Below are 12,745 nucleotides of genomic sequence, written 5' to 3' on the forward strand. Positions count from 1 at the left end.
TGCCATCTCTAGACCCGTCCTGGCTGACCAGGCTCAGAGCGGGAACAGGTGCTCCTCCGTAGGCCCCACTCGGAGTCACACAGCCACGCCTAGCCTTACCCTGCAGAGCTGTGGCACACTCCAGGGCCTACCTGGGAGCCCACAATGTGGGGGCTGTTTTTCCAGGGGGGGGCAGCTCCCCCAGGTCAGATCACTCTCATACTCGTCGGGTCCAAGGGCTGGCACCACCAGCTGGAAACAGCAGGCTTCCTTCTGACCCACATAGTCAGCCTCATCTCGACAAGAAGACCCCTCTCCATGCCCTCAAATCCCCAGACAAAATAGGACAGGCTGAGAGAGGCACGCCAGCTCTCCACAGAAGGGTGGCTGAAGGGGCAAAGATTTCCTGAAGAAATTCAAGTGGGGCCTCTGGGAGCCCTGAAGAGGCAGGAAAAATGCAAGCTCAGCAGGGCCCCCACTCTCCCCACCCCTTGGTGACCAGGCCACCAAATGGGAATTGCTGGGATTCAGCAGAGACAGGTGGAAGAGGCAGCTGGCCAACCAATACTTCCAAACAAAGCTGCCTGCAAGCAGCTGTGCCCTGCCTCTCCCCACAGGGGTGGTCCAGCCTCAGGCCTGCACCTGGATGCCTTGGCCATGGGGTCGTGACCTCTGTCCTTGTGACCTCTGTCCTCCTGCCGTAGGAGCAATGAGGCAGGATACTGGTCTGGGAAGGAGTACACTAGATCGGGTGTCCCATTGGACCAGGTTGTGACAGGTTTCAGAGTTGACACTCATACCCTGGCCAGCCCCCGAACCTCAAGACTCCCCCAAAGCCCTAGACAGGAATAGTCCACGCACTGCTAAGCAGACACCTGGGGAACAGTCTGCCGGCTGTGGAAAAGATGCAGTCTCAGTGATGTGCCACGAGCCTTATCTGCAGTCTCTGCTTGGCTGCCCACTGGAACCACTGGGGAGCTCTTAAAAGATACAGCTGCCAACCTCCCTGTCCTCACTGCATCAAGTAAATCCCAAGCTCTGCCAGGTGGAACCTGGGAATCAGCATCTTTAAAAAGCTCTTTTGGCCTGACCAGGCGGTGGCGCAGTGGATAGAACGTCAGACTGGGATGCGGAAGGACCCAGGTTCGAGACCCCGAGGTTGCCAGCTTGAGCGTGGGCTCATCTGGTTTGAGCAAAAAGCTCACCAGCTTGGACTCAAGGTCACTGGCTCGAGCGGGGGGTTACTCAGTCTGCTGAAGGCCCACGGTCAAGGCACATATGAGAAAGCAATCAATGAACAAGTATGGTGTCGCAACAAAAAACTGATGATTGATGCTTCTCATCTCTCTCCATTCCTGTCTGTCTGTCCCTGTCTATCCCTCTATCTGACTCTCTCTCTGTCCCTATAAAAAAAATTTAAAAAAAAATTACAAAAAAAAAAGCTCTTTTGTTAACTGATATATAGAAATAACTGAACACCACTGCTTGATGCAAACATACTATCCATGACTTATTTGTAGCCCGTTCTTATTTTAGCAATTTCTAGAGTCTCTCCTCATGGGCTATGGGAGCCAGAAAGGACAGGACCAGGCTCGGGGTGTCATGGGATCGTACAGGTAGAGCCCAGTTATCAGCCGAGGGGGACCCAGCTCTGAGGCCGTTTAGGGTGTCTACCTGTGGCTTAGCTCCTCCTGGGGGGAAATCACACGCCGAGAACCCCAGAGAGCCCAGAGAAAGTGTGCGTTCCGCAGACACCTGCCAGGGTGGGTCCTCGAGCTCGCTCATGGAAAGCTGACACTGCAGTGTCAGCTCCCTCTGTCCCTCTTTCAGGTCCCAGGAGGAGGAGGAGGTTTCTGACTAAGCTCAAAGGTTTGCACAAATGGTAGGTTGGGTTTCAGAGGGGTTATTAATATGCCTGTGGTCACCACAAGAGTGCACCTGATTGGGGCTGTGGAGTCAGTCCTGCACCTCAGCCCAAGTGGGGGAAGGGTGACAGGGAGGAAGTGAGAGCAGAGGGAAGCACAGGGAGAGGGCCCTGGGCTACAGCCACACATGGACGGAAGAGGGGAGGCGGAGGAATCCGGCATTCATGCTTCCCACGGCCCCCGCACGCCTGCTTCCCCTGAGACCACAGAGTGAGGAGCTCACCCGTCCCCTTCACCTGTTCCACCAGTTTCCTGCCCTGCTTCTCCCAGTCTCGCCACACCTCACTATGCCATTCCTGTTTCCAGAATAGACATTTTCCAAGTTGCCATAACTGTCTCTTCTTCCCTCTTCCAGGAAGCCTTCCCTGACCAGGACTTTAACAAACAATATGCATCGTGCCTAAAAGTCAGAGCACAGACACAACAAGCTGCCCTTTCTCTCGTTTGCTGGGTATTTGCTCTCTGTCCAATGGTACTGTTTTACACGCAGTATTTCCTTTGATTAAAAAGGGAAGCAATTATCACTAGCCCCATCTCACAGATGAGGAAACTTCTCTCAGGCACAGAGAAGTTATGTAACTTGCTCTTAGAAAGACTCACGAGGAAGGAGTGGGTGAGCTGGCCTCTCTCGTTGTCAAGGTGAGCTTTCCCAGGGGCCTGGGTCACACACCCCTTCGCATCCCCCCCACAGCATCTGGCGTGGAACCCTGCAGGGCTCAGCAAATAGCTGTGAAGGCAGACAACTCCAGAGTGAGCCCCAAGTTGCACAGTCTCCAGGAGACCCCCAGAACCAGCATCCCTGCCTGGGAGGGGCTGAGAAGACTCTCAACAGTACGATCAGCAAGGGCTCCGTCACTCCTTCCTCCCCATTTTGAAGCTGACTTCAAAGACAGCATCGCAGGGACCAAAGAAACCTTGTACTCCAGGTCCCTGGCCTGTTGCGTTAAGACTGAGCTTCCTTTCGGAGAAGGACGAGGAAGCAAAGGACAAGGATGCAGAGTTGAGGTCTGACCAACTCCTAGTCCAGATCAAAACGGCACCTGCCCTCTGGTCTGCGAACAGGCTCTTTCAAGCCCAGCTTGCTTCTCTACGCCAGTCTGGCAGAGCTGGAGCCGAGGGGCCAGAGCGCAGGGCTGTTCCTGCCCAGTGACCAGAGTTCCCGCAGCTGTCCTGCCGGGGCAGCTGGAGAGCGTCTGCCTTGGGGGCTCCCTCCATCACGGAGCAGTCTCTGACAAAGAACAGCCCAAGAAAGTGAGGGGACAGCAGTCCCTCTGGCACAGCGGCCTCCGAGAAAGAGCTCAGGAAAGCCCTTCACCTCTCCTCTGGAAAACTGCCCCCTCCCTCCGTCCAGCCTTTGACAAGGAGCTCCAGGTTACCACGGAGATGTGAAAGCAAAGTGACTGGGAAGGGTGCAGAGACAAAAGGCCTGGTAGGAGGGAAGCGAGAGGGCCAGCTGCCTGCCATGCCAACAGATAGGGGCCAGAGGTAGCACTTGACCCCGCTGCTCCCGCCCAAGGCAGCGTGGGTCATGCCTAAGGCGTTTCTTGCCCCAGAGAGCAGTGCCCACCAGCTTCTGGACGCCTCCTTGCTTAGGCCTATGTTATCTCCTTTGAGCGAGAGCCTGGTTGAAAGCACGTGCCTGTCCCAGGACCCCCTTCCTGAGGAAACTGCAAAAATACTCCGATCTCTTTCATTGTACGGTGGGTGTGTGACCGTCACAACGCCGCAGAACTGCCACGCCCACTCTCCCACCAGCATTGCCCGCAGTGCCAAGACCTCAGCTCCAGGGTCTCCAGGGGCTAGAAACAAACCCCCTCGAGCACCTCCTTCCTCCCTGCTCTCCCCACTCGCATCCAGTTCCCCACGCGGCTGTCCTGGGAGCGTGTCTCAAAGGCACTCAGCACACAATACCCAGCTGCTCAACCTCCTCTCCTCTCTCTGGGAACAAAGAAACTCCCAACTTCTCACTGCAGCCGAGGCTGCTGCCCTCCCTGCCCAGGCCACTGCTGTCCAGACCACCTGTCACTCTCTGACTGGCCCCCACTGACCCCTCTTCAGCCCCAGGTTGCCATGCCTACAGGTACAGTCCAGAAAGTTGCCCGCAGCCTCTCAAGCTAAGCCACCAATTCCGCACAGATACTTGGCGCTGGTGGTGGTGATGCTGGTGGTGGGGTACCTGGACCCTTCTAGCCTGGTCCTTCCATTTCTGAGCCATTCCTGCCCCGAGTGGCCCCAGACTTCAATTTCAGGCTGCAAACTGGCTGGAACGGGGTAAACACCAATCCAGCCACTTGCGTCCCCTCCCTGCCCTGCTGCCCCCCAAACCTTGACGGCCACATTGAAGCCCACTCCAGCCAGCCCCCAGAGGCGGGAAGATACACCACCTCCCATGAGAGGGGGCCTGGGTTACCATAGGTGCAGTTACAGCAGAAGCGAATGATGAGGAGAATTTCCATGGCAGCCTCTGTCCCCGCGGCAGGAGCAGGAGCGTGCGGCCATTGTTCCCCGGCTCCCATCAGCAGCCCAGCCACTCTGCCACCTTGCACGCTGCTGCTGCACAGCCTCCAGAATCAAGCAGCCGCTTCAGAGTGCTCCTCTGGCAAGGGGGAGGGGAGGGAGGGAGGGGTGGAGGGGAGCGGAGGGAGGCACGATGGAGAAGAGGGGGAGCTAGCTAGCTGCCCGCTGGCATCCTGAGGAGGAGCACGTTTGTAGCTGGCTGGCTGCCTGGGGACAGAGGCTGATTCCTCATGTGCACGCTCACACACACACACTCACACACACACACACTCACACACAAACATGCACATGCTCACACAAGCAGCCCACCATAGTTCACAAAGCCAGACAAAGGAAGGTGACTGTTATCCAGCCCACTCCCCAAAGTACCTTCCATAGTGACTGATGTGTGGCTGTCCTTGGAGTCCTTGGGACCTTTCACTTTGAGTTCCTGCCAAACAGAGGAGAGGAATCACTACCTGGCCTGTACCCGAGCCTGCCCTTCCCCCAAGGGAGCAGAGTGGGAAGAAGGGCTCTGAAACCCAGGCGTACAAACATAGGAGAAACAAAGCTCAACAGGCAAGAGCCTCCCGCGACCTCAGTCACCCGACTCTTGCCGCACCCACGATCTCCGATCTCCGGGAGCCTCATGGAGTCCGGCAGCAGGGAGCAGGCAAGGAGGGGCCCTAGGTATCAAACAGGACTTCGACAGTGGTCCTCACCCTGTCCCCTGAAGCCCCTCCTCTGCAACTTCCAGGGAATAAGCAGTGGCAAGAGCAGGACCCCCACCCCCACCCGCACCCTGGTTTCTCCAGCAGCAGCCACTACTTAGGGGTCTACACACATCAGCCCAGGACAGGACAAGCACCAGGTGTACCAGCTGATCCTGGGGGCATGAGCAGCTCTTAGGATAAGGAGTGAGGGGTCCCACACACCTGCACAAGGCAGGGGGAAGTCCCGGGGGTGTTGCCCCCAAGGCCAAGAGCTGCGTTCCACAGGGCACTCTGAGCCACATCCTACCCTTACTGAGAGAAGTCACCCAGCCCCCAGCCCCACCTGACAGTCCCCACCCTGTGGAGCCTTGCTAGGCATCAGAGAAGAAAATGCAAGGAAGGAAGAGCCAACACTCCTCCTGGATCCCGTGCAAAGTGGCCCTGGTAGTGACTGCTAGAAACAGACTCCAGGGCAGTTTATCTGACCCAAACCTCTTTCATCGGCCTTTAGAGAGAGGTCCGGCTCCAGCCCTTGCTAAAGGACCAGTGTGGTCTGTAACTGGAGCTGTAATGCAATCCCCACTTGGAGGGCTAAGTGCACCAAGCGAGTCCTTTAGGGAGGGTGGTGTTGGTGGCAGGAAGGCAGGGGTGAGGTGAGGCCAAGGTCACACACTCAGGTGATATTGCCAGCTCTGCCTGGGAGAGGAAATACCCAGGCAGCAGGAGCTCCTCTTTTCCTGATCTTGCCTCAGGCTGTTTCTAGACAGAGAAAACCCCCAGGGACTGAGCCTGGGGTTTGGGGGTGGAGTGGGGAGAAGGGTTTACTCAGCTCCGCAAGGTTGTCTTTGGCTGGTGTCTGGACTCCCAGCTTTAGAGAATTTTTCTCCATGCCCCTCTCCCCTGCAGCCTGGAGGTATGAAGTCACTCCTGCTGCAGAAGAGGAGGGCCCAATTGCGTAATTAAGTAGCAGTACCAGTAGGAAGTGACAGTGTCAGCCCATGTGTCAGGGTGAGAAGCCACCAGGCAGCAAGCCAGCAGGCTTTGAGAGGGGCTTAGGGATGAGCTCAGGGGTTTCTGCCGACCACAGAGAACGGACAGTTAGCCCAGGCTAAAAGGAGACCCTCTGTTCTGGACCATACATGACCCCAGGTACCCAAGCAGCCATGGCAGGGCCTCTCTGGACACAGAGCAGGGAAATCCAGTTTGTTCCCAGGGAGGACTGGGAGCTGTGATGGGAAGCACCTTTCTCCAGCCTCAGGACTCCACATAGAGGGACTTCCCTACCCCTCACTCCGTCTTCTGAGGCAGGAGGTGAGTCATCTGATCTATGGGTTTGGGTGAATAAACAGCTCAGCCCTCCTCTCTCTGCTCTCAGTAGATGTGTTTAATTGTGGAGGGCTTCCAAGTGTTAACAAGCTCAACGTGCTACAGATCCAAGCCATTTTTCTTTCATTCTTTTTTTTTTTATTAAGCAAGAGGCGGGGAGGCAGAGAGACAGACTCCCACAAGTGTCCTGACCGGGATCTACCCAGCCAGCCCCTACAGGGCAATGCTCTGCCCATCTGGGGCTGCTACTCCGCTCTTCAGCAACCGAGCTGTCTCAGCGTCTGAGGCGAGGCCATGGAGCCATTCTCAGTGCCCAGTGCCAACCTGCTCAAACCATTCAAGCCATGGCTGCAGGAGGAAAAGAGAGAGAGAGGAAGAAGGGGAGGGGGAGGGATGGAGAAGCAGATGGTTGCTTCTCCCATGTGCCCTGACCGAGAATCGAACCCCAGACTTCCACATGCCAGGCCGATGCTCTACCACTGAGCCAACAGACCAGGGCCCACATTTTTCCGATCTGGCTTTACCAGTAATCAAGTTGACATTTTCACTTCCGTCTGTCTGACTTTTGCACTGCCTCTAGGCCAATTTCAAACTTGGGCATAAACCCATAACCCCAGTAGTTTCATGAAAACTATAAAGCATCACCCCAAGTTTTCTAGCATCAGAGCTGTGACAAGAAAGTGAATGGCCCAGAGGGGCCTGTAAGGCAGAGCCCCCAAAACTGCAGAAGGAGCTCCCCCTCCCTGGAACCAGAGGTTCTCTTACTCTGAACTTGGAGCTGGGTGCTCTGACTGCAAAGCCAGGGTAAAGGAGTGAGCCGGGCTGTGCTCCTGACGGATCCTAGAGCCCCACCCTGCCACTTCCCAGACAGACAGAAAATGCCACACCTTCGCCATGGCGAGGAGCATGGGGGGAAGGCTTACTGCAGCAGCAGGGACAGGTATTTTTCCAGCCAGAACGTCTGGGACTTCTCCACATTAAGTGGCCCTGTGCTCTCTTTTTATAGGATTGCAAGGATCTGAAAATACCATCACCCAGCCCGGACTTCCTCAAATTTCATCGATCATAAAAATCACCTGGGAAGCTTATTAAAAACAGACTACTTCCTGTGGTGGCACAGTGGATACGGCATAGACCTGGAATGCTGAGGTTGCCGGTGTGAGACCCTGGGCTTGTCAGGTTAAGGCACATACGAGAAACAACTACAAGCTAGTGCTTCCCATTCCTCTCTCCACCCTGCCTTTCTCTCTCTCCCTCCTCTTTCTGAAATCAATTAAAAAAAATAAAAAGACTCCTAGGCTCTACCCCCAACCTTCTGAACTGAAGCTCCAGGGGAGGTGTTTGATGAGTTACATACATTTTTAACAGTGTCCCTGTGGTTCTTTTCTTTTCTTTTTTTAAAGAGAGAGATAGACAGACAGAAAGGGAGAGAGATGAGAAGAATCAATTCTTCATCGTGGCACTTTTGTTTCCTTAGTTGTTCATTGATTGCTTTCTCATATGTGCCTGGGGGGGGGGGCGCTACAGCAGACAGAGTGACTCCTTGCTCCAGTGAGCGACCTTAGGCTTCAAGTCAGTGACCTTGGGGTCATGTGCCTATAATCCCATGCTGAAGCCGGTGACCCTGCGCTCAAGTGGGTTAGCCTGCGCTCAAGCTGGCGACCTCATGGTTTCGAACTGGGTCCGCAGCATCCCGGGCCAACGCTCTATCCACTGCGCCACCACCTGGTCAGGCCATGTGGTTCTTATTAAGCAAGTTTGGCATAAGTTGAAGAAATCCAGACACCTCAGTCTATAGAAACAAAAGTCAACAGAAGGGAAGTGACTTGTTCAAGGTCACTGCAGTGTGGGAAATACCACCTTTACTCTTTTCTGCTTCCCCTGTTCTAATACAGAATAACCTAAAACAAAAAGACGAAATCAAACAAATTTGTGTTTTCACATTAAGAGAGAAAATGTTAAATGCAAGAAAGCACATGTCAGGCTAAGTGTTATCCATCAGGGAAAGCGGTTCCCTGCCTGGCAAGCAGGAAAAGACAGGCCCAGAGGCTAGAAAGCTCTGAGCAGCCCCCAAAGCCCCTGAGTCATAGGGGTGGCTGTGCAGGGAGCTGCCCACCTCGGAGATCTTCTGGAACTGGTTGTTGGACTGGCTGCACTTCTCAGCTGTCTCCAGGGCGACTTTATAGTTGTCCACAAACGCTTTGTAAACTCCAAGCTGGCTGGCCTGCAGGGAGAACAGAGAGAAGAGAGAGGAGAGAGAGAAGAGGGAAGGAGTGGAATGGGGAGAGAGGATTAATGAATGGATGAAAGCTTAACCAGAGCACCTGGAGCTCCCTTAGCACTCAGAACCCCTAACCCAGCTTCAAAGGGCCGGCTGGAAACAGCGGGGAAAGGAAGGATGCATATACTACAGTACCCCTTTGAACTTAACAGTTTCCATGGAAACTGGCTTAGCCAAAAAGGTAACATGGGGATGCTGGGGCTTGTGGGGAGCAGGATAGGGCCTTTGTTGGCATGCTAAGAATTCAATTCATCAGCCATACTCGGTTTTACTTAGCATCATCAAGGTCTCTCAAGGTTTGAAGCCCCTTAACGACTCATGTCTCATTCACATCCTGGAATCAGCTGGAGTAGGGAGAGATGGGAGGAGTGAGGTGGGCACGTGTGGATGTGGGCTGCTCAGTGCTCCACTCCCCATGCTAAGTGCGAGGCACAGCCTTTAAAGGCACAGTCCCTCTTTCCTTCAGCCTCCAAGGAGCCAGAGGCCCTGCCTCACTACATATCTGCATGTTACTCTGAACCTAACACAAAGGTTTTCATGACTCATGACCACACAGAGCCTGTCTCCTCTGGGAGGACGAACAGATGCCATCATCCCTTTCTACAAAAGGGGAAACCGAGGAACATTCACTGAATTGCTCAAATATTTATGGAAAGCTTTTTCTGTGGTATACATATGCATTTTCTTAAGGGAGCCAAAGGTAGAAATCTGAATTAAAACGACAATCAAGTACTATCTTATACCCACCAGTCTGGCCAAGATTTAAAAGTCTAATGATTCAAGTGTTGACAAGAATGTGGGGAAATAGGAACTTTTACAGACTGCTTTGTAGGGGTGTAAATTAGTACAGTTCTTTGGAATCATTTACCAATAACTAATAAATTTAAAATAGCCTGCCCTGGCCGAAAAGCTCAGTGGGTTAGAGAATTGTCCTAATAAACCAAGACTGCAGGTTCAAATTCCCGGTCAGGGCACATACAAGAATCAACCAATGAATGCACAAGTAAATGGAACAACAAATTGATGTTTTCCTCTCTCTCTTTCCCTTCCTTTCTTTCTAAAATCAATCAATAAATTAAAAAAAATTTAAACTAATTAAATAAAAATATGCAGAGTTCCGTTTACTACTTAGAAAATCCACTTCTACATACAGAGCTCTGCTGTCCAGAACAGGAGGCACTCGCTAATATGACTACCTAGCACCTGAAATGTGGCGAGTCCAAACTGAAACATGCTGTAAGTGTAAAATCCACGAGGAACTTCAAAGGCTTCATATATAAAACAATGTAAATTATCTCATTTATATATATATATATATATATTTATTTGTATTTTTCTGAAATGAGAAGCGGGAAGGCAGATAGCCTCCGCTTGCGCCTGACCAGGATCCACCCGGCACGCCCACCAGGGGGCGATGCTCTGCCCATCCAGGCCGTTGCTCTATTGCAACCAGAGCCACTCCAGCGCCTGAGGCAGAGGCCATGGAGCCATCCTCAGCGCCCGGGCCAACTTTGCTCCAATGGAGCCCTGGCTGTGGGAGGGGAAGAGAGAGATAGAGAGAAAGGAGAGGGGAAAGGGTGGAGAAGCAGATGGGTGCTTCTTCTGGGTGCCCTGGCCGGGAATCGAACCCAGGATTTCCATACACCAGGCTGACGCTCTACTGCTGAGCCTACTGGCCAGGGCTACAATTTTTAAATATTGGTGACATGTTGAAATGATAACAGTTTAGATATACTGAACTAAATATAGTCTTAAAATTAACTTCACCTGTGTATTTTTTTCTCCTAAATTTTAGATAAAATATGTGGCTATAAGAAAATTATAAACTATGTTTGTGGCTTGTATTATACTTCCAATGGAAAGCACTGCTCTAGAGAAACCTGCATATATATCTGTGCCCAAGAGTGAGAGGATTGCCTGTCTCACTTCTCCTCTTGTGGAAGGACTGGAAACAAAGGCTCACAAACAGGGAAACCAACACACACTGCAGTGTAAATGGATGAACTAGATCCATGTGTAGCATCAGTGACAAGTTTAAAAACAAATGTTCATTAATTGTAAAATATAGAAAAAAATATATATACTATCTCCACTTAAAAAGTACAATACATGCAATGCCATAAAAAGATATACATTACATAGTAAAAACACAAACTGCAGCCTAGAAGTCTACACACACTACATTCATGCTAGTAGCTGCTTCTAGACAAAAGGGAAGGGCAAGAGGAAAGGGGAAGGAGAAACTGCATCTTCATCTGTAATGCTTTCTTTCCTTTTTGTGTGTGTGTGTGAGACAGAGAGAGAGAGAGAGAGAGAGAGACAGAGAGAGAGAGAGAGAAGGACAGATAGGGACAGACAGGAAGAAAAGAGATGAGAAGCATCAATTCTTCGTTGCAGCTCCTTAGTTGTTCATTGATTGCTTTCTCATATGTGCCTTGACCTGGGGGCTGCGGCAGAGCAAGAGACCCCTGCTTAAGCCAGTGACCTTGGGCTTCAAGCCAGTGACCTCTGGGCTCAAGCCAGCGACCATGGGGTCATGTCTATGATCCCACGCTCAAGCCAGGGACCCTGTACTCAAACTGGTGAGCCCGCACTCAAGCCGGCAACCTCGGGGTTTTGACCCTGGGTCCTCTGGGTCCCAGTCCGACGCTCTATCTACTGCGCCACCGCCTGGTCAGGCTGTAATGCTTTATTTTCTTAAAAAGTTCTGCAATCTATCTTCAGAGCTTAGCATCTGTTAATTCGGGGGGGGGGGGGGAGGTGAACACACAGAGGTTTGCTACATTATTTTCTAGATTTTCTGGTTTTTTCCAAAGATGTAGCAAAGAGATTCAGCTGCGGTGGGGCTTCCTTGGGGCTCTTAACAAAGTGCTAGGCAAAGTGGCCTGCCCCTGAGCCCTACCCTAGGCCACTCTGCATTCTGCAGACTCTTTTGTGTTCCTCAAGGACCCTAAGAGATGAGGCCAGGAGCCTGGAGCAGTCCCAGCACAAACAGAGCCCGAGGAAGCTGGCAATGGGGCCCTGGAAAGCCAGAGGGGAAGTGGGAACTGGGATGCTTGTGGAGAAGCTAAGGTCAGAGCCATGCAGGTCTCAACCTCTAGATAGATCAGACTTAAAAAAAAATGGGGGGAGGGGTAGGAAGGGGTGGTGTTTGTTTTCTTTTCCAGGGGAAGTACTGGCCCGCTGGCGTCCCAAACTAGAGGGGATGTGCTAGACAGTTGCTTCCTAAACCAAAGTCAAAATCATTGCTATTCTTCTTCTATTTTGTTCAGTAGGATAAAGGCTGATGCCCAGATTGGAACACCACCCTGTCATCCCTCTGCCTAAGGGAGTAGCAAGAGGTGAACCAGAAACAGGAGCGTGCCCTGTGCAGAAGGCATGAATGCAGGGGTCACCACCCATCCCGGGCATTGTCCTCTCCACAAGACGCACCTACAGGGCCCAAGGCCCAGCCTGCCAGGGCTATTAACTGGGAAGTGGATGTTGCTTGGAAACAGCAGCCTGGTACTGGAGTGATCTCATAAAACAAACAGCAGAGATGCTAATTCCCTTCTCTCTGTGATGGATAATCAAATACCCAGAGAGCAGTGGGAAAGAAGCTGCCTCCAGATGCCTGGCCTGCCCTGGCTGCACTCAGGCCCTCCCAAGCCTGCAGGCCCAGGGGCTTCAGATCTGTTTGTGACACCGGAGGAGGGAAGTTGGGAGCACATTCATGACCAGGCCTGTGGAGCTGGGACCAGAATGGGGACCTGGTAACAGGAGGATCCAAGTGACAAAGACAAACAGAGACAGCCTTTCCATTACACTCTGGGGTATGCACCCTCCACCCTCAGGTTTGGCATCACTGCCCTTGTGAGGGCTAAAGAGAAGGTGCCCCAAGCCAATCAGCTCAGGTTCCTGGGGCCAGGCCAGAGTGATGACTGGGTGTTTACCATCCCCGAACTGGGGCGAGTACCCTGGCTGCCAGAACCGGAAGTGTGAAATTCCCTTGCAACAGCACCTTCCAGGATGTCGCTTCCTAATAA

At 52.6% G+C, this 12,745-nt stretch overlaps 1 protein-coding gene across 4 annotated transcripts in view; it reads right to left on the reverse strand.

Annotated features, from left to right (window-relative positions):
* ABR (ABR activator of RhoGEF and GTPase) overlaps positions 1-12,745 on the reverse strand; it is a 198,464-nt gene that overhangs the window by 56,599 nt on the left and 129,120 nt on the right. For all 4 annotated transcript variants that reach the window (XM_066263099.1, XM_066263100.1, XM_066263103.1 and 1 more), the window contains 2 exons: positions 8,556-8,663; positions 4,791-4,851 (listed from right to left, as the gene is read on the reverse strand). In XM_066263099.1, the coding sequence (XP_066119196.1) occupies positions 4,791-4,851; positions 8,556-8,663 (169 nt within the window). The remainder of the gene's footprint in view (positions 1-4,790; positions 4,852-8,555; positions 8,664-12,745) is intronic.

This window comes from Saccopteryx bilineata, chromosome 2, assembly GCF_036850765.1.
Source record: "Saccopteryx bilineata isolate mSacBil1 chromosome 2, mSacBil1_pri_phased_curated, whole genome shotgun sequence".
NCBI lineage: Eukaryota > Metazoa > Chordata > Mammalia > Chiroptera > Emballonuridae > Saccopteryx > Saccopteryx bilineata.